The sequence below is a fragment of the Doryrhamphus excisus genome, linkage group LG4 (assembly GCF_037039965.1).
Source record: "Doryrhamphus excisus strain RoL-2023G ecotype Guam linkage group LG4, RoL_Dexc_Guam_v1.1, whole genome shotgun sequence".
Lineage (NCBI taxonomy): Eukaryota > Metazoa > Chordata > Actinopteri > Syngnathiformes > Syngnathidae > Doryrhamphus > Doryrhamphus excisus.
Window position 1 is genome coordinate 13,118,855 of NC_136360.1, and position 21,522 is coordinate 13,140,376.

Genomic DNA, 21,522 nt, shown 5'->3' on the forward strand with positions numbered 1-21,522 from the left:
ACTGGACAGTGATAACTTGGCGGTGTTCCTCTCCCTCCCTTGCAGCGCCCCTCCCAGGGATGCAAGACAACCACAGGGATTTAATTCTTGTATTTATTTATTTTATTGCTGTATTTGATCTGTCCTTCATGTGTTCTGTTTACAGTGCGAGTTGTATCTATAGAAACGGAACTTAATTTCCTGTATTCACATGCTCTCAGGAGACATTTTTATGAAAATGGAATGGTGCTTATTTCAATGACATTATCAGATAGAAACTAAAGCCCATGTTTTTTGTGTTTCTTTGTTTTTAGGTACTTATTCTCCCTGCAGATGAAAAGAGATCTGATGGAGGGACGCTTGATCTGCACAGAAAACACCGGAGCCCTTCTGGCCTCTCACCTTGTCCAATGTATGCTTCATCATGATCAAACCTGCTACCCATTTATCAGCGGTTTTAACATTGGGCTTCTTAAAGTAGTGCAGTTTGTTGCATTATGAAATGAAGCGCATACAGATTTGACTCTTGGACATGTTAGTTCCACATCCAAAACTGAATATTTGTAGCCTTTATCTGGCAAGAAACCATTTAGTGTAACTCAATATGCTCACTGTGAGCGAGTAGAGCCTTGTGATTTACCCCAGCCAATAAGCAAAGAAAAATATTGACTATAATGAAAGAGATTATGGAAAGCATGCATCTCCAAATATTGTGAGTTTTTTTTTCTTTCCACCTCAAACGCGAAAATAAATTGGATTACGATTTTTTTTTAATGAAAATAAAACAATGTGGATGTGCATGCTTTTCACTGGACATTCATCACGATAAGAGTCGTTTTATTTAATTGTGATGAAAGAGTTTAAAGGGTTGAAATCACAGGTGTGGTAAGCAGAAGGCTTTTGTCTTTACCTCACCAAATACTCACCAAAATTTGTCCCTAGCTGAGATCGGAGACTACGACGAGGCGGCGGACAGAGACTTCCTGAGGAACAACACGCTGTTGCCTTACCAAGAGAAGGTGCAAGAAGCCATCATCGACTTCCACCGCCGACATCTGTAAGTTGAATTTGTGGTGCAGCTCTTTTGCTTTTGCGGATGTACCGTAACATTTTGCACATTAGCCACATTCTGCGATTGTAATTGTTGGTCTTTATACACCGTGGCATGTCTTATTTGCTGCCCCTCCTGTTTTCCCCACACATAACTCCCCTTCTCGTAAGGGCCGCTCTGTTGTGAGGCCAACACTGTGCACTAGTTGGCTCTGAAGATCTTTGCTAATCTCTTCCCTCGATTGCCAGCATGGGAGCACAAGCGGCGAGTTCCTCCCTGACTAATCCCCCCCCCCCCCCCCCCCCCCCCCCCCACTCTAGCTGCTCTATTAGCCTTAAGGCCAGTGGGGCAGGGGAGGGCCCTAAGGAGATTTCACTTCTTAACGGATCAACAAAATTAGAATGTGGGGATGATTGGATGGATATGCCTTTCTAACATGCTGTTTGCCTGTAATCACTTGTTTTTTTATGATCTAGCTCAAATCCAGGAAGTTAAAAGGTTTGCTATACCTGACATAAAGATCAGAACAGGCTTGTTGAAGAATTCAGTATTTTAAGCAAAGGTCACAACTGGTTGTATGGGCTCCAGCAGCCGGTCTCCATGCAAAACGCACTTGCACTTCTTACATTACATTTTTTCAGGTTACAAGATAAACTAGCACACTTTGTACGTCATCCATACGTCCAACGTGTATTTCATAAGTTTTGCTGGTGTCAGATTTGGGCAAAATGTCAATTTTAAAAATGCGTATGTGCTAGTGGCCTCACCTACAGAGAGACCGTATGACTGACAAAAGGGTTTCCTCCATTCATGCCATTGTTCTATTGAATAAATGCAAGGAGTGAACGCTCTTGATGGCAATACATTAAAGCCGGCAAAATTATCAAATTCATTTTAATTTATTGTGTGATTAATTAATTTATTATTGTCTCAGGCCTAGTGCCCACGAGACTTCGTGACAAGAAATCTCATCATGTTTTTAACTGGTGAGATGTTGTGACACTTCCTTAAATAAAATGTAAGGGTTGAAAACAGTCTGTTCAGAATTTCCCTGTAGGAAATGGTAAGAGGAATAGTCCATTTGACACAGTTTCCACTCAAATTCCTCAAGGGTTGATCCATTTTTGTGAGAATGAACTGAAAATGTTCACATGGTTGTGTCTGCTCCAGGGGCCAGACGCCCGCTGAATCCGATTTTCAAATCCTGGAGATCGCCCGCAAACTGGAGATGTACGGCGTTCGCTTCCACCCAGCAGCCGACAGGGAGGGCACCAAGATCAACCTGGCTGTGGCTCATTTGGGCCTGCAGGTGTTTCAGGTGAGCTGGCGCCCTGTGACGAAGCGCCCGCCTAGCATGAACATGGCACTTTTTAGAGCAGTTGTTTACCCTCACAGGGCCACACAAAGATCAACACCTTCAACTGGTCCAAGATCCGCAAGCTGAGCTTTAAGAGGAAACGCTTCCTGATTAAGCTCCACCCAGAAGTCCATGTACGTAACACCAGGGATACATCTACTGCTGCTGTCTTTTTTTTTTTTTAGTAAAACAAGTCTCTTTGGATTCAGGGCCCCCATCAGGACACCCTTGAGTTCATGATGGGAAGCCGGGACCAGTGTAAAGTCTTCTGGAAGATCTGTGTGGAATATCACTCCTTTTTCCGTCTCTTTGACCAGCCTCAACCCAAACCCAAAACGATACTTTTCACCAGAGGCTCTTCCTTCCGATACAGGTACCCACTATGATTTCCCACAATGTAATTATTCCTTTCACATCGACACACAAACTGTACTGATGCTGACCCCTTTCTGTCAGTGGGCGGACCCAGAAGCAGCTTGTGGAGTATGTTAGGGAAAATGGTGCAAAGAGAACCCCGTATCAGAGGTACATGTGTTTCATTATTATTATGTGTATTATATTTTATTATATAATGTAATTTACTGGTATATTACATTTTAATGTGCAATATATTATAATCAGTATATTTATAATTTATGTATCCAGTTGTGCCTCGCCACCGTGGTTTGAGCATTGCTCCCACACATCACGTTTTTTTAAAAAATGTTTGACTAAAAGATAACCATTTAGTGGTTGAATATAGCCTATTGGTAGTAATAAAATATTGACGTACAGGTCATAGGTAGTATTCTACACTGGTCACTATGCGTCTGTAATGCCACATTGATAAGACATTACTAGGGATGTCCATAATTATTGGCACGATATCAGTATAAAAATGCGACATTGGTTGATATCAGCATTTGATTTTTTTTCCCCGATCATGAAAACCGATGCTGTATACAACACATGGATCTTTGTCATGTTACATGTATGGACTGATAGCAGTATCAGAAATTGAGAGTTGGACAATATCGACACATTGTTTTTTCAGCATAAAAGCCTACATAGCCTACGGACATCACTGTATATTACCTTGCATAACATTACACTATGTGGGGAAAAAGATCTCCTCATTCCGTGTGGAAGCGGTATGTTTTTGACCTCTTTACTTTGTTTCAAACCCTTTAAGTTTAGAATAAACAAATTAGAGGCTACCTTGGTAGCTTGCAATGCTTAAAAGAGATCCCAGAGCCTGCACGGAAGAGTTGCGCAATGTGGTGTAAACAAAAATAGCAGCAGTGTCTGTTATTTGTGTGCGTGCATGCAAGATGCATGTCAGACTGGCTGCCCCTTATAGAGTCATGTGACCCATGTCCAACAAGGAACTTTCCCTAAGCTAAGATGTTATGTCTTATCACTTATTATGTCTACTATATTGGCAAATAGGAGTGTAAAGATACTATAACTGTGGGGACTTATGTCATGTCTAGAGGGCTCTAATAAACATTAAAAAGCATTCTTAGAACATCAAACTGTGCTCTAGCTATGAGAATATTAACAGTAATATTGAATCATAATTTGCAGAAATTCTCATCAGTCGGGTCTGCTTTTAACTGCTATAAACGAGGGACGACTGCATATTTATATTTTTATATAGTATATTTTTCTCATTAACAATACCAATGATAATTCTGGTGGTTTGGCAGGAGGAACAGTAAAATACAAACATCGTCTCGCTCCCTCACCATCGATGTGCCTAAACAGGTGAGTGACGCCATATTAGTCCAACCATATTTTATTATTGTGGTATAGGACTGCTCTTGTATTGGGTCTCATGAGTGTGTCTAATGGATAAGTGTCATTCTCTTCTTCTTCTCTCTTCTCCCGTATGTGTTACATTGTCGTTCCAGAGCTTGTCATTCAGTGACCGTATCAGGACGGTGGGCTCCCCTCCCGCTTCCTCCATGTCCTTCCACTCACCGCACATCTCCAACATCAGCCCGCGAAAAGAACGGCAAGCTCAGCAGCAGCCTTCGCCCACCAAGGCACCCTCTTCACCATCTCCCCAGCAGCCGCATTCGCCACTCCAAAGCGCCAGACCCCCCAGCCCCCCAAAGGAAGAACCGGTCAACGATGCCACTCCCCCGTCTCACTTCGCTTTTCAAGGTGCCCCCGCCAGTCAGGCCGCAGGACACTGCAGCCCTGTGTTTGTGTGTGTAGAAAGCGGCACCCCGCAGTTGCAAGCATACAAAAATGATGATAGTAAGAAGGGTGGGAGGAGGGGGGGCGGTTGCCACAGGATGGGGGTCCTTTCACCTGAGGCCTTTGAGGCGGAGCTCTTGCGTACGAAACAAAAGGCCAATTTCTCGCTGTTCAGCTCGCCACTCCGTGTCACAGAGGAGTTCATAGATGACGATCCCACCCAAATGTCCTTCTTTGGCGGGGGGGTGGAGGCCTACCCTTACGAGCAGGACGAGAAAGTCGAGGAGTTTGATTACGTGGAGGAGTGTGACTTCCCTAAGAACCAGCTCTTTAGCGTAGGCATGGAGGACCTCAATGGGAGCATCAATCCCTTCCCCGACAGCATCGTCGGTCACTCTGAGACCAGCTCCTTGCTGAATAACCGCTCAGAGTGCAGCTCCCTGGACAACCTGGGGCTCAGCTCCGCCGGCGAGTCCATGTCAGTTGGCTTCACTGCCCCTGACTCCTCCTCCTCGCTGCGTCTGCCGGGCTCCGACATCCAGTCGGAGGCCAGCTCCATGGTGAACTTCCCGGCGTGCTCAGTGCGCTCGGAAGGCAGCTCAGCCGTGCAGTTCAGTGATCTGGTGGAGCAGCTGGAGCAGCTCAGCTACCCGCCCACCGCCACGGAGGGCTCCGGAAACGGCACCTCCGATTCCGAGTCCGACTGGGGCTCTGACTGCGTCCTGCCCCCTGAGCAGAACCTCTTTTACAGTAACCCGCTTAATGGGAGTGCTGGGATTGAGGGCTTTCTCCTCCAGTGCCATAACCTGCAGGCCCTGGCCTTAGCGGACCCCCCTGCACCTGCTCAGTTTTAGGGCCTTTTAGTTGAAAACGATGTCAGTTTGGCGGTTTTGGAGCCCGAAAATTCAAACGAAACTATTTTTGTGTTTACACAAAATTGTGTGCGTACATCAAATAATTAAGTCACATTTGCATAGATATTGAAAAAGATGTGCATGCACATCATGTTTCTTAGTACATTACCATGCCAACTACTGGCCTGACATGCACATTTACAGTATGTCACAGTTGGCCTTGTGCTCCTATAAATGTAGCTTGAACTGCACTCGAGGGTTTTAACCTGAACTTAACCATAACATACACAACAGCACTTCTTCTAGTTAAAGATTTGATGATGTAAGCCATAGAAAGACTTAAAGATGGTTGCAGATTGATGTAGCGGTGCTATCCAACTCACCGGCGCTCCCCTTGTCTGTGGTGCTTAACATAAAAAAAAGGAATGCTGTCTATTCGCATAGGAATTCTGTCCTTGCTATCAGTAGGGTTCGGCTACGGCCATATGAACACGGTTATTGTCAAATGCGCATCTCCCCCTTAGACGTCCATCTTACACTCATTATTTACCAGCTGTCATGGGCAGCTTGTCTAAACAGAAGCCTGAAAAAGGCAACCATAACTGACATCACAGTTAAAACTTTGCTCCCTCCTATAAACATTTTTTTCCCCAAATTAATAAATGATCGCTTTTTCGTGATTGGCTATGGCCTATTATTTGGTCAAACAATATGCATATTTAGGCAAATTGTTCTTGTTTTGCCCAAATTAAGCACTTCCTGTCCTCCACCCATTCTGCTCCACTACTAGGTCAACTGAAATTATTTTCTCTGATTATATCTTTTGGGTAATATGAGTGGAATGGTGACTAAATTGTATTTTAAACTCCTAAATCGGTTTTCTATGCCATAACTGAAAATATTCCATTTATGAAAAAGCAATGCTACTTCTATTACTTATTCACTTATCTTGGTTGGGTCTGGAACCAGCTAACCTCAATAAGCGAGGGATGAGATGTACAAGGATGTGTACATTATCTTTAGGCACATGCACACGCCACTGTTTTCTGCTCGTGCAGCTGACGCTGAAACACAGTTAATAATTTTATGTTATATTTTCAACCTCCTTTTAAAAACAGGAGAGAATGTCGGACATTTTGTATGACACAACCCAAAAAACTGTTTTACTCATACACACACAGGCTGAAGCAAAAGCTCAGTTAGCATTTTTCAAAACATCTGTATTCGTATGCACATGGCCTTTATTGTAGTTATTGCTATCATGTGAGGAGTAGTTGCACTTGAAGGTTTGTTTTTATTTTTATGGTGCAGCATATGTCCATGGCTCAAATACAATGTAGCAAAGTATAGGATTAGGTTTTGTGTTGTCGCTGGTAGTTTTCAAATTGCCGCAGGTTTGAGAGACTTGTCTTTATAGACGGTACTTCCTTGTCTCTGGTGCTAGCTCTCCTCTAGCGAGTGGCTGCCTTTCCTATTCTCTCAGGGCGAAGTGGGAAGTAGGTCCAGCGTTCCATTTGCTTTTGTGTGTCTGCAGAGACACCACTCTTATTTTCACTTCACTGACCTCTGCTGGTTGCAGCAGGTGTCTTCTGTGAATCCTCACCCCAGTCGTCGCCAAACGCCTCACGTGGCGCTGTATTGAAGTATGTAGGCCATGCGCTGATGAGCCACTTTGTCCTCACTGAATGTATCCGCGTTTGACATAAGCATATAGGAGACACGACCACGCTTCGTTGTAGACTTTCCCGAAAAAAAAGGCTGCATGTCCATCGTGTTAGACTTGTCCTACCACTAGTGCCTCACAGGATGTGGTGTTCAGCGTGCTTTGCTATTGTTTCCATTCAGGATGCCGCCATTTTTATTCTGTTTTACAATTTGCACATTTACTTGGACTTTTTCTGTAAATACTGTATGCCGTGCTTTGAGCTGATGAAAACCTTCCCCCGAATAGACACCTCCTTTGTTCTTCCTCAGGAAAAATGATCAGGAGCTAGCTGGAGTTACCTTTTTGTTGCCACATTTACACCAAGTGGTACAGTTTGACTCGGTATGCTATAACCTTATTTGGTAATTAAATAGCATGGCATCATTCAGAAAGGAGATCTCTTCTTTTGACTAACTCGTGAGGCTTTTTTTTGAAAAAGAAGTAAAGGGATTAATAAAATGTACAATAAACAAACTTCAATTGATGTGTAGCTCTCTAGAGGTGGGCGATACAAGTTCTGGGCATTTTTTCTCTATCTTCTTAGCATATCAAAAAATAGCAAAGTGGCCCTTCCAGCTTTTAATTTTTCACTATGTGGCCCTTGATGAAAAAAGTTTGGACACCCCTAATATAAGACAATGTAGCCATATGTAAGCATTTAGTCCCCTATTACGCGAAATTGTTTTGCGCAAAATAAAGTCAATTGTGTAAAATAAGTAAACAAAAGCAAAAACAACTATACAGTGGAACTTCAGTCATTAATTTCCTACAGAGACAAAAAACAATGCGTACAAAAATAGAGGCCATTTTTTTCCCTATGGGAGATAAACTCAAATGGTCTGTTCCAGACACTCAAAACCAAAATGCTTATGGACAATAATTTAACATTTTTTTACCATTCTAGTTTTAAATTTACACAACAAAACACAGAAATATTTGTGAAAATAATCATAGAAGAGAACAAAAAATATCCATCTCGTCACTCTAGTATTGATCCGGTACTGATGCTACCCTGATATCGAAAATATCCATTTGGATCGATCCTCCCACCTCCTATAGCTCATAGCTTTGATCCGTCCATTATCTTTGCCGCTGGAGCCCACCCCAGCTGACTTAGGCCGAGAGGCGGGGTATCACATTCATACCTATGGACAATTTGGAGTCTCCAATGAACCTAGCATGCGTGTTCCCAATCTCCTGACTGTGTGGCCAACAGTGTGCAAAAGTTCAAGAGCACACTTTACTACTTTATTGAACACCAAAGACTCCTCTTCAAATAAGTGCCAATGCTGCCAGCCATCGTTTTAGGAACTTTTTTTTTGTTTTTTAAACCTGCAGTGTTGCTACTTGTGATTCCGTTGTATAATGTGGCATACAGACACAGAACTAACCGGTAGAGGTGATATTACCTCACTGGTGTTGTGTTCTTCTTGGAATAGTCTATTTTGAATGTCCCCTCTAACGCTAGCGTATTTTCTACTACCTGAAGGTTAAGGTTTGGTGTCTCTGCACTTGTTGCAAAATCTGCAGCACTTGCGCTTCAGTGCCTCTTAAAGCACTTGGCCACGCATTGTCTCGGATGTACGTTTCTTAAGAGTACATCCCAGGGTATTTGCCAAAACAGACTAGTTGTGTGTCACTTTGAAGGAGTGCATTCAGCCACCGGTGTTCCATAGGAGCATTGTTTACTTGCCATTTCCTTAGTTTTTTTTTTTTTTCATTAGCACATTGACTTTACTTATGTAAGGATAGAAAGCGAGACCACAATACATCCTTTCAAAATGGAACAAGCTGACATATAACCTGTACGATTTCTATAATCTGTAATCAGACGGCATATTCTAAATATAATTATTTTCTGGCGGACCTGGTGCGTACGAGTGAGTGTATACCACCGCCTATTGTACGGGGTTGTGACGACAAGTTACATTTACAGACAGTCCCATTATACTGTGTTTATGTGCCAGGCTGAACGGGCAGCACCAAACCTAGTTGTGGCAGGCCGTATGGGGAAACAATCATATTTTTGGACTGTACAGGTTATAGGGCCACATTTATTTTAAGTTTTGAAATGATTTATTGTGCTCTTTTTTATTTTTATTAGCTGTATCTTAATGATGGGGCTGAGACAGCTAAAGCTAACTGCACTTAGACATCCATTAATCAACGTGTATGTTTACTACATCCAAGTAAGTAAAGCTGTACCTATTGTTTGTATGTTCTACTCTGAAAAATAAAGTAATTACTTTTGGGTACCACACATGTCAGACTTTTTAACATTCTTGTGGAGATGCAGGATGGAATTTTTTTCTGCTTCAAAAGCCCAGAATACGACAGATTGATTTCTCTGGCCTCAGAAAGCGCTTTTAGTCCTGAAAGTTACATCACACATGGAGGAAAGTTGCGGTTATGTTCCGTGTATGTGTCACGTGTTCTTGTGGAGGTCTAGGACTTTTATGATCCCAAACTGCTACAAGTAACTACATTCGGAAGGGCAGCAGCAAACATGCACAGTAGTTTTCTTTTCTTGCAAAGCCAACCATGTTCCAGCTGTGTGTGTGTTGTTTGGACAGGCGTGGAGCCAAAGTCATTCCAAAGAAACCGCCCCCACCCCCATCTATGGTGGCTCCTCTGGTGTAGCCGCCTGCAGGCCGCTTGAGATAAACTATAAACAACTCCACGCCCTCTAGACGGACCACATTCCTGATTAGTTGCGAGCAATTATTTCCGGGTCACAGAGAGACTTTTTTTTTCCTTCCCTGTCGGCTTTTCTCCACTCCCACTTTTTTTCCCTTTTCCTTTTGTTTTATTTAGATAAGTGGAAGAGCAGCTGTGTTGACCTGTGAGGAGCATTTAGGACCCGTGCAGTTTAAAAAAATATTAAAAAAGAAAAAAGCTGGATATGTACTTTGGCTGCCATGTTGTCTCAGGCATGAATCATTGGTAGTCCATGCTTCTCCAAACAATCGCAGGGGAAGCAAATATGGCAACCATTAACTAGTCTGGCTCATTTCTGCCCCATGTGTCAAGCAAGACTGACGTTCTCAAATGTGCCCGTAACATTTTCGTCTCCCATATCCTAATTGTTGTTTCCTTCTCCGCAGACACGGCGGTGGACAGCCCGCAGCTCTCGCCCTTCGACGCCAAGGGCCCCCTCTGCCTGTCACCCTCCTTCCAGATGTCTACTCTCAGCCTGCCGAGCCAAGCCTCCTCGCCCCTGCAAAGCCCCATCCTGAGTGAGGTGGGCAGCAATGCCAGGCTAGACGAGGAGGAGGAGGGCAGGAGGAAGGTACACCACTTATATGCAATCCATCTTCAGCATTGGAAGAGATGCAGGAATTCACGTAAACGGTTAAAATGCTTTTAGGAAGCTCCAACTGGAGTGGTCAACAACCTTTTTGAACCAGAGGAAAGATCTACCCCCACACATATATTTTTATATACAGTCATCCCTCTTATCGCGGTTAATTGGATTAACTGCAAAGGGAGGAAAAAAGGCTTTTTGTGAAAAGATTAAGTATAACTTTCACTTTGACACAAATTTTAACCATATATTCATTCATTCATTTTCTACCGCTTATCCTCCGGATCCTATAACAGCTGTCTTCAGGCAAGAGGCGGGGTGCACCATGGACTGGTCGCCAGCCAATCACAGGGCACATATAGACAAACAACCATTCACACTCACATTCATACGACAGCTTGTGTACAGTGCATCCGGAAAGTATTCACAGCGCTTCACTTTTTCTACATTTTGTCATGTACAGCCTCATTCCAAATTGTATTAAATTAATCTCTTACCTCAAAATACTCCATTATGACAATGTGAAAGTTATTTTTTTGACTTTTTTTTAATTTATTAAAAATAGAAAACAAAAAAATCACATTTACATAAGTATTCACAGCCTTTGCCATGAAGCTCAAAATTGAGCTCAGGTGCATCTTTTTTTCCACTGATCATCCTTGAGATCTTTCTACAGCTTAATTGGAGTCCACCTGCAGTAAATTCAGTTGATTGGACAGTTGACTGTGCATGTCAGAGCACAAACACCAAGCATGAAGTCAAAAGAACTGTCTGTAGACCTGCGAGACAGGATTGTCTTGAGGCACAATTCTGGGGAAGGATACAGAAAAATTTCTGCTGCTTTGAAGGTCCCAATGAGCACAGTGGCCTCCATTATTCGTAAATGGAAGACGTTTGGAACCACCAGGACTCTTCCTAGAGCTGGCCGGCCTTCTAAACTGAGCGATCAGGGAAGAAGGGCCTTAGTCAGGGAGGTGACCAAGGCCCCGATGGTCACTCTGTATGGTAGAGTGGCCAGACGAAAGCCATCAGACCAGAGAATTTTGTTTCTCATGGTCTGAGAGTCATTCAGGTGCTTTTTGGCAAATTCCAGACGGGCTGCCATGTTCCTTTTACTAAGGAGTGGCTTTCGTCTGGCCACTCTACCATACAGGCCTGATTGGTGGATTGCTGCAGAGATGGTTGTCCTTCTGGAAGGCTCTCCTCTCTCCACAGAGGAACGCTGGAGCTCTGACAGAGTGACCATCGGGGCCTTGGTCACCTCCCTGACTAAGGCCCTTCTTCCCCGATCGCTCAGTATAGAAGGCCGGCCAGCTCTAGGAAGAGTCCTGGTGGTTCCAAACGTCTTCCATTTACGAATAATGGAGGCCACTGTGCTCATTGGGACCTTCAAAGCAGCAGAAATTTTTCTGTATCCTTCCCCAGATGTGTATTGTGCCTCAAGACAATCCTGTCTCGCAGGTCTACAGACAGTTCTTTTGACTTCATGCTTGGTGTTTGTGCTCTGACATGCACAGTCAACTGTGGGACCTTATATAGACAGTTATTATATTTCCAAATCATGTCCAATCAACTGAATTTACTGCAGGTGGACTCCAATTAAGCTGTAGAAAGATCTCAAGGATGATCAGTGTAAAAAAGATGCACCTGAGCTCAATTTTGAGCTTCATGGCAAAGGCTGTGAATACTTATGTAAATGTGATTTTTTTTGTTTTCTATTTTTAATAAATTCAAAACATGTCAAAAAACCTTTTTTCACATTGTCATAATGGAGTATTTTGTGTAGAATTTTGAGGTAAGAGATTAATTTAATTCAGTTTGGAATGAGGCTGTAACATGACAAAATGTAGAAAAAGTGAAGCGCTGTGAATACTTTCCGGATGCACTGTAGCTTCAATGCTAATGAGCTGTGTGTTTTTTGTGACTCCAATAAGCGATATTGTATACTTTATCCACTTTTTACATATCCAGCAATCCCTTGTTTATTGCAGTTAATTGGTTCCAAACCCAACCGTGATGAGGGAATTTCCGCAAAGTAGGATTCCTTATTAATAAATCAATATTTTCAGAGTTGGAGCTTAAAAAGTACATGTTTACAAGCTTCTGAATAAAATTAACATTAGACTCCTCATGAAACATGAAACACATCCCTATAGTCACCTTTACAGTCCAGTATAGTAAATATAATATGAGCAAATAAGCCATTTAAGACATAAATAAGACTCTTGTGTGTTGGAAGTGACATTAGGAGTTGAGTTTTAGTGTGCTGCCACAATAGTAACCCATTGGGGATTACTGTACCTGTTGCCGCAGGACATTACCGTAACATTACTGACACCTGGAGACCAGTGTACAATACTACATGTCACATCTTTGTATGCATTTTATTTGTATTTCACTTCATTTAGCCATTTTCATGCTGGAAAATTTAATTTTAGGCAAAAAATACATACAATTGACTGAAATCTGTATATTTTTAGAGTAATAACAATACATTTTGGAAAACCGTGCTAGAGAAGCTACAAAATTCAAAGCGAGAAGTGACAAGGGATGAGTATACATTAGCTCTGCACATACTGTATATCGCATGCAACGTTAGCAACACTAGCATCGCGATGTGAGCGCTAGTATTACACTCACATTTTAACAGCAACATCATGCTAGGTTAGCCTATTCGCTGAAGGAAAACAGAATGATGAAACTTTCAGCTCCCATGTCTGGATAGTTAGCAGAAATCCATTTTGAAGATGTGGAGCGCCGCCTTTGTTGTGAAGGAAACTGAGGGCGATAATAGATTTCTTTTCACATTTTGTGTTCATAAACAGGCTCTAGGAGTCACATTTGCACAAAAGGGGACCTTTCCATACAATCAGGTCTCCCAAGGGAAATAGTATGAATAGAAATAATCAGTTTTAGGGTCATAACTGGCCATCATCAAACATTGAAGTAGCATCGACACGTGTAAAATGAAGTGAAGCAATGCTAATAGCATTAATACATGCTATTAGCAGAGAACGGGCTTTAGTTACTTTGTGGGGTGCAATCTTTGCACGCCTCATCTCAACTTTGAAAGTTTCTTCTTTCCTCCTCAGAGATATCCCGCCGACAAGGCCTACTTTATTGCCAAAGAGATTTTGACCACAGAAAGGACCTACCTGAAAGACCTGGAAGTCATCACGGTGGTATGCTTCCTTTTTGACCCCCTTATGAAATTTCAGAGCCATGTTTGAATAATGGCGTGCGTGTATGTTGATGGGGGGCACACATGGGCTTCTTGATGGGTTTACAATACTCTGCTATGCTGTCCCAGCGAGGGACACATGGTGTAAAATGAAAGGATGCAAGGGCCACTTGGATATTGTGTGAAGAAACACACAGCTATGCTAAAAAAATCATATAATATTGTCTTTGTAAGACATAAAAAATAAGGTATTTTTCTTTTATTTCAAGTCTTGTACTACAAATTTTTGTCGTCATATCATGATTTTATTACATAAAGAATACATTTTTCTTTTAGTGACTTTATTCTCATAACGTTAACTTTTCCCCAACCTAATTTTTCCAAAATTACAAATTTATTTTTTTTAACATTGTAACTTTAACCTTAAAATTTAAAATTATTTTTTTCCCTCTTAGGTTAATTTTGTAAACATACTGCTGATTTTAGCAAGTGTTATTGTTCTTTTTGTTAAAATATTTTTTTCAAATGTGCCATAAAACAGCAGCAGGCCCCAAATGGCCCTTGAGCCTTACTTATGACACCTGAATTAGCCAAAAGAACTATTTCATGCAGTATCTTTGCAAGGCTGAACATACTGCAACAATAGAATGAAATAAACCAAAGCTTTTTGCCATTCATTAAAAAAAACAACTACTTATATGCTAAGTGGATATACTTATGATGTCTTTTTTTTGTAATAACATCACATAAAAACATGGAGATTGTCTCCTTCTGTGGCTTGTTTTGATGAAAGTGCAGCAAAAACCAAAGACATATGATTAATACACAGCAACAACTTGAGTAGTGTTGTCCCTCTGCTGCCCCCAGTGGTTCCGCAGTGCAGTGATCAAGGAGAACGCCATGCCTGAGGGTCTAATGACGCTCCTGTTCTCCAACATCGACCCCATCTACGAGTTCCACCGAGGCTTCCTCAAGGAGCTGGACCAGCGCCTGGCTCTCTGGTGGGTGCCCTCTAGTGGTGGGGTGGTGTAGTTTCAGTTAAAAAAGACAGCTGCCTTTATCCACAGGGAGGGGCGTTCCAACGCTCATGTCAAAGGGGACTACCAGAGGATTGGTGACGTGATGCTGAAGAACATGTGTGCTCTCAAGGTGAGATGCCCTCCTCCTCCTTACCGCGTTCATCCCCCCCATACCGACTGGCTGTCTTCCTGCAGGAGTTTACTAGCTACCTGCAGAAGCATGATGAAGTGCTGACGGAGCTGGAGAAGGCCAGCAAGAGGCTGAAGAAACTGGAGATGGTCTACAAGGAGTTTGAGCTGCAGAAGGTCTGCTACCTGCCCCTCAACACCTTCCTGCTCAAACCCATCCAGCGCCTCATGCACTACAAGCTCATCCTGGAGAGGCTCAGCAAGCACTACTCGCCCACGCACCGCGACCATGCCGACTGCAAGGGTAACCCATGTTTAGTATACATCCGTATGTCCGTGGAGGTTTACCTTCCGGGAAAATGCCTACTTTTGCCACTCTGCTAGCTTGATGGTCGATGTTCTCCAATGATTTTGGGTAAACATGTGCAATAAGTGGTTGTAATAATTCCACCCATCCATTCTCTGGGCCACTTGTCCTCACTCAAGTCCCAGGTATATGCTGGAGTCTATCCCATCTGTCTTTTGGGAGAGAGGCAGGGTACACCCTGGACTGGTTGCCAGCCAATCACACACCACGCAGTTACAGAAGCCTACTCTTCCCATTTCAATTCACATAATCGAACACTTTCACAGTATAAAATGTATAGTAGCTACTCATCACCAAGGAATCGTTCAAGGAACTCGAATCTCAACAATTGACGAAAAAATGATCGGTGAAGCATAAAGACTTAACGTGTAAAAATTGGATTTCTGAAAAACGGCCACAATGTATGGATGGAAGCTTTGTTTACTGTGTGCACAATGATTAGATGAGCATGAAGCATGGGTTTGTTTTTGTGTGCAGAGGCTTTAAAGGAGGTGGCAGACATAGCAACGCAGTTGCAGAGCAGCCTCATCCGACTGGAGAACTTCCAGAAGCTCACCGAGCTGCAGCGAGACCTGATCGGAATAGAGAATTTAACAGCACCGGGGAGGGTGAGGGCAGCGTCTTTAAAGAGAGCAGGTTATGGAACATTCCGTGTCTAACTGACTTGTCTTGGGTAGGAGTTCATACGCGAGGGCTGTCTATACAAACTGACAAAGAAGGGGCTGCAGCAGAGAATGTTCTTCCTGGTGAGTGTAATTTTAAAATGAGCTCTTCCAAGAAATCCTCAGCCATTAGCTCCATTCAATGTTGTTGCTGTCATCTCTCAGTTCTCCGACATGCTCCTCTACACAAGTAAAGGCGTGACAGCGACCAATCAGTTCAAAGTGCACGGACAGCTGCCCCTTCACGGCATGATTGTGAGTAATCCACTGTCGCTGAGTTATGTTACCTGCGTGCATGATCTCAGGTGTATTGTTGTAACGTTGGCAGGACCGACGTTGTTAAAGGTCCCTATTGGCCATTTTTGCACTGCACGGTGCCTACTAGACATGCTCAACTATGCATTGATGCTTTTCCGTTAGAACATTCTAACATTGGCTATGTTTACATGCAGTCAAATAACCCTATCATAAGCAATTACACTGGTTGAGCACGGATATATAAACACCAAATAACCCTTTTGGGAAAAACCTGAATATGCTCATATTCAATTACAAAAACCAGATTACTCCATTTCTAACCTGAATAATAATAATAATAATACATTTTATTTAAAAGCGCCTTTCAGGACACCCAAGGTCGCTGTACAGAGGTCGCGTAGACGATTAATGGAGCGCAGATGGAAGTAAGCTTCCCAAGAATATTGGTTCATGTATACGCCTATCGGGATATCCCCATCAAAAGGAATATTGGTTTGTGTTCCATTCAAAAGGAATCATGGTTTTTTGACAGGAAGTATTGAATTTTAAAACATGCCTACACACAAAAAAAACGTTTTCACAGTATTGGTACCATTTTGTGTGTGCAGTGGATAACAGTGGTAAGTAGAGGTGGTACCGTGCAGTGGAAAAGTGGGCATACAGCAACAGAGGCGGTTAATTTGAAGAAAAGGGTGGGGCTCTGCTAACACTGCATGTCTCTGCTCCACTTCCTGGCCGCAGCTTATAATTCTGGATGCACCGGTAAGTCGGCTGAGCTGGACCAGCTCAGCCACTCGTAGCCCCCCTCCTCCTCCTCCATTGTTGCTTGGTAGCACACCCAGCAGATGTTCCTGAAAGTCCAAAAACAACTCTGCAAAGTCATGAAATGTGCTGCTTGGTGTGTTTTTGCTCTGCGTACTGATGAAATTGAAGCGTATCAGCATTGTTGTTGTTCTTGAAAAACAAGTCATTGCTTTAACTGGAGGAGGCACAGCTAATCTGACTGACTTTGTGTTTGTAGGTGGAGGAGAGCGAGAACGAGTGGTCAGTGCCGCACTGCTTCACCATCTACTCTGCACAGAGGACCATTGTGGTGGCTGCAAGGTGAGGGCATTTCCATGAATGATCAGCAGAGGGCGTCATGGCGCTTCAAATTCAATAATTTCACAACAATATATTTTTATTGTTGCACGTCCAGCTCCAAAGTGGAGATGAGCAAGTGGATTGAGGACCTCAACATGGCCATTGACTTGGCCAAGAAGTCGCAGGAGAAATCCAGCATCTTCCTGGATGGCAGCATCACAGATCACTCCAACCGTAAGAACGTAGTCATGTGATCTGTTTCTACCCTCCCGTTTCTACTCAGTCCCTGGACACTTTATTAGGCACACCTGTATAATCTAACACAATCAAATTCTGTACTGTCAATGAAAAGCCAGTATTATCCTTGTAAAGGTAGATTTTTTCTATTGGATTCCATTTCATGGTGTACCTAATGAACTGACCAGCGATTGTGTTAGATTCCTGTCCTGCCTTACCCCTTCCCTCCTCCTCTTCCACCCCCTGCAACCCTTCCCCTTTCCAGGGTCATCAGATGAGGTTTCAGTGGAGCAGGAGTCGGAGGACGACATGAACTCGTCGCGCACGTCACTGGACAAGCAGACGCATCACCGCGCCAACACTACCATGCACGTGTGCTGGCACCGCAACACCAGCGTGTCAATGTCCGATCACAGCTTGGCTGTGGAGGTACTACCTTCCTCCGCCTCGCCTCGTCCTGCGTCAACGAACACACGCACATGCTTTTAAAAAAAACACGTAACTACATCTTGGAGAAGACGCATCCACCACCAACCCCTGTTGCTCGTCATCAAAACTTTTACGCTGACCTTGAACGTACACATGCTGCCTTCAAATGTCAGCGTTTGGATTCATGTTCTAACACTTCTCCTCAGTTTTGTGCGCCTGTTCTCCCTTTCTAGAGTAGCATTCTAACTCTCCAGTGTTGGAATCTAACACTTCTCTTTCTCCTCTGGAACACAATCATGGTCTTCAGAGCCACACTTGGATTTTTTCTTTTTGCAGTCTCACACTCTCACACATTTTCTTTTCCAGAGTAGCATGCTAACTCACCACTGTTGCATGCTAACACTCCTCCCTTTCTAGTGGAACACACTCACTTTCTTGTCTAGCATGCTAACGTTTCTCCTCTTGACCAGTGTAACGTATTAATATTTCTTCCTGCTGAGTGTCGGTTCATAAAATCCTCTCCAGTGTGACAAGCAAGAAAACATTTCCTCTTTCTGTCCAATGCTAACCCGTCCTGTCCATTGTAACTCACTAACACTTCCCAATCCTGCCATATGCTAATACTATAACACTTTTCTTTTTCCTGTCCAGCCTACCACGCTAACACTTTTGCTTCCAGTCCAGTCTTAACATGCTAACCCTCTCTGCCCACTCCAAGATACAAACACGTCCTGTAAAAACTCTTTAGTGTAACATGCTAACACATGCTTCTCTGTCCAGTTTTGTCCAGTATAACAAGCTAACACCTCCACTTCCTGCTTCTTCTTGTCCGTTGTGAGGCGCTAACACTTATTCTCCAGTGTAACATGCTAACACTTTTGCTTCTTGTCCAGTATAACAAGCTAACACCTCCACTTCCTGCTTCTTCTTCTTGACCATTGTCAGGCGCTAACGCTTATTGTCCCCTGTGTTGTGCTAACACTTCCTGCCCAGTGCCGACTTCCTACTTCTTCTTCCTGTCCAGTGTAACACGCTAACACTTATGCTTCCTGTCCAGTGTAACATGCTAACACCTCCACTTCTTTCTTCTTCCTGTCTCATGTAACAAGCTAACACTTCTTCTTCCTGTCCAGTGTGACACACTAACACTTGGATATCTTCTGCTTCTGTCGCCTCTCTGTCCTGCTTTTTCACTACCTCCCCGTTTAGTCTTCGGCTCTCCAGCGGTTTCGCCGGAGCTGCCTCCTCGCTATCTGCTTGGCCAGGGTCAAAGACCAAACACCATCACACATGTTTGCTGGTACCGAAACCAGAACCTCTCTCTCATTGATTACCTGCGCATGAACCAGGTACAAGAAGCATAGCGTAGTCGTGTAGCAGTTCTACGATAAAGCAGAGCTTTTTATTCTAGATGTAGAAACTTTAATAATAATAATCATCATAATAAATGCCTTTCTAGAAACCCAGGGTTGCTTAGTCATGCATCTTAAGCCAGCAGCTCCTCACACAGCGCCTTAGACACTTTTCCATGATGATGGTGTCACACTCTCCCACCTCACCGCCTGCGTGTGTCGTTTCCTGCAGAATCAGCTGTCGGGTTACCTCCTGAGGAAGTTTAAGAACAGCAACGGCTGGCAGAAGCTTTGGGTGGTTTTCACCAACTTCTGCTTGTTCTTCTACAAGACACACCAGGTGAGCACACACACAAGAAAAGGATGAAAAATGAATGAAATGAAATGATGAAAGGATGAAATGATCTGTTCCACCTGCACACTGTGGCCATCATGAACCTTTATTAAGGGTACGTGTTGTAAATCATGTATTGTTTTCAAGTGTCATACAAGTGTAAAAAGGAGTGAAGCAGTATTAATAGTATGAAATGTTAACTTTATTCGGATGCACATTGTGGCGTCTCGCACCCCTTGATGAAATTATTAAATTCAAATAAGAAATATATACATTTAACAAATACATTAAAAATAAAAAATACATCCTCAAACATTTTTACATTTAATAAATTAAAAAACTAAAATAAAATTTAATGAATTAAAAATGTTAAGAAACCCAGGGTTTGAATTTTCCAAAAATAAGGAGATAAAATGAATTGCAAACAATTGAAACACCCCTTGTTGAAATGTTTACATTGAAAATAAACCTAATAACTAAATACAATTTCATTAAAAAACACCCATTGTTAAAACATTTAGATAAAATTTAAAAAAAAATATAGGAAATCACCAAACACATCTTGTTAAAATGATATAAAATAATGTTGAAATAATGAGAAAAATAACACCCCCGTTTTAATTTAAGAAAATAAACAAATTAAGCACCCCTTCTTGAAATGTTTAAATCAACTCTTCCAATTCTGAATTGTACGCGTTCAGAGCTGTTCAACCTGTTTTTGTACAGGACGACTTCCCGCTTGCCAGCCTGCCACTGCTGGGTTACACGGTCAGCACGCCCGAGGAGGCGGACGCCATCCACAAGGATTATGTCTTCAAGCTGCAGTTCAAGTCGCACGTCTACTTCTTCCGGGCCGAGAGCGAATACACCTTTGAGAGGTCTGCCTCTCCCTGACGTCCTTTTATTTTTGGCTTCTTTGCTCCCCCGCTAAGCACTCTGTCATCTTCTGCTGGCAGGTGGATGGAGGTGATCAAGAGCGCCGCCAGCACAACGGGCAGGATGAGCCTGCTCATTCCCAAAGGAGGCCCGCTGGAGATGAACGGAAACTGACAGCCCACCTGCGTCTGGAGGCAGGGCCTCCGGGACGCTAATGGCGCAATAACACACATACTTCTCACCTTTTTAACTGTATTAATTTGTGGGCGTGGCCAAAGCAAGCATGAACTTTTATGGGACCAACTTAAAGCAAAGGAACCGTATGTGGAACATGAAGGTGCAGAGGCGTGGTTGATGAAGAAGCTGAGGAAGGTTCTAGAAGGTTGGAAGGAGACGCATTTCCACTTTGAAGATTCGGCGCCGCCCTCAGGACTTTTCTAATCAGTATTAACGAAGGCCGCTCCGTCTATGGCGGTCGTTGGCGTATACTACTTCTCCTGTTAATCGTTACCCCCACACCCTCTGCCCGTGTTGCGTGGCATAACGGGGGGAAGCCATCTTTGTGAGGTCACACGATGGTGATGCGTATAATATGACTGATGTCTGGAATGGAAGTCATGTGACCTTGCGGCTGTCGCAGTATGTTCTAGTGCTCTATTTATTGCGTAGTGTGTGGGTGGTGGGGCCGCGCTCCCCCCTCCTGGCCTCATTTATTGTAGTCTTAATGTTTGTTATGACCATTTCCTTTGAAACGCCATCAAATAAAAACATCATTTCACACGACTGCTGTGGCTGTGTGATGTTTTCATGTTTTTAAAGGCGCCAGCCACATCACTCTTTCCAGAACCACAAAATTCATCCTGGTGACTGGAAAAATTCAACTCATTTTTCCATTATCATGGTATTAATATGAGATAATGTAGCGAAATAGGTATGTTTCCTGGAATACTAGCACAAAAAGGCAACATTCAAGTTCAGATGAAACATCTTCCAATAAAAATCATGCATATCAACAATGTGTGTTTCTACAAATAAGGACTACTAAAGTATCAATCATGTCAATCACATCTACTGTATTAGAAAGGTGCTGTTGGCTTGGCAGCTAACATGCAGGAGCTAAAACCAAACCATCACCTTAAACATGTCAGTGCTGAGACATGA

The 21,522-nt window shown here is 43.0% G+C and overlaps 1 protein-coding gene across 3 annotated transcripts in view; it reads left to right on the plus strand.

Moving 5' to 3' along the window:
• The window catches only part of farp2 (FERM, RhoGEF and pleckstrin domain protein 2), a 33,111-nt gene extending 11,967 nt beyond the window's left edge, over positions 1–21,144 (plus strand). Inside the window, exons 6-29 of one of the 3 annotated variants that reach the window (XM_078790222.1) lie at positions 294–391; positions 922–1,036; positions 2,201–2,348; positions 2,426–2,521; positions 2,597–2,760; positions 2,844–2,912; positions 4,076–4,133; positions 4,280–4,535; positions 10,235–10,419; positions 13,527–13,616; positions 14,483–14,616; positions 14,683–14,764; positions 14,830–15,067; positions 15,608–15,738; positions 15,808–15,876; positions 15,958–16,047; positions 16,792–16,812; positions 17,072–17,154; positions 17,249–17,367; positions 17,636–17,824; positions 19,009–19,148; positions 19,384–19,491; positions 20,212–20,363; positions 20,442–21,144. In XM_078790222.1, the coding sequence (XP_078646348.1) occupies positions 294–391; positions 922–1,036; positions 2,201–2,348; positions 2,426–2,521; positions 2,597–2,760; positions 2,844–2,912; positions 4,076–4,133; positions 4,280–4,535; positions 10,235–10,419; positions 13,527–13,616; positions 14,483–14,616; positions 14,683–14,764; positions 14,830–15,067; positions 15,608–15,738; positions 15,808–15,876; positions 15,958–16,047; positions 16,792–16,812; positions 17,072–17,154; positions 17,249–17,367; positions 17,636–17,824; positions 19,009–19,148; positions 19,384–19,491; positions 20,212–20,363; positions 20,442–20,535 (2,929 nt within the window). In that variant the 3' untranslated portion in view covers positions 20,536–21,144. The remainder of the gene's footprint in view (positions 1–293; positions 392–921; positions 1,037–2,200; positions 2,349–2,425; positions 2,522–2,596; positions 2,761–2,843; positions 2,913–4,075; positions 4,134–4,279; positions 4,536–10,234; positions 10,420–13,526; positions 13,617–14,482; positions 14,617–14,682; positions 14,765–14,829; positions 15,068–15,607; positions 15,739–15,807; positions 15,877–15,957; positions 16,048–16,791; positions 16,813–17,071; positions 17,155–17,248; positions 17,368–17,635; positions 17,825–19,008; positions 19,149–19,383; positions 19,492–20,211; positions 20,364–20,441) is intronic. The other 2 variants (XM_078790221.1, XM_058072808.2) reach the window with 2 other exon arrangements.
• The last annotated feature ends 378 nt before the right edge of the window (positions 21,145–21,522 follow it).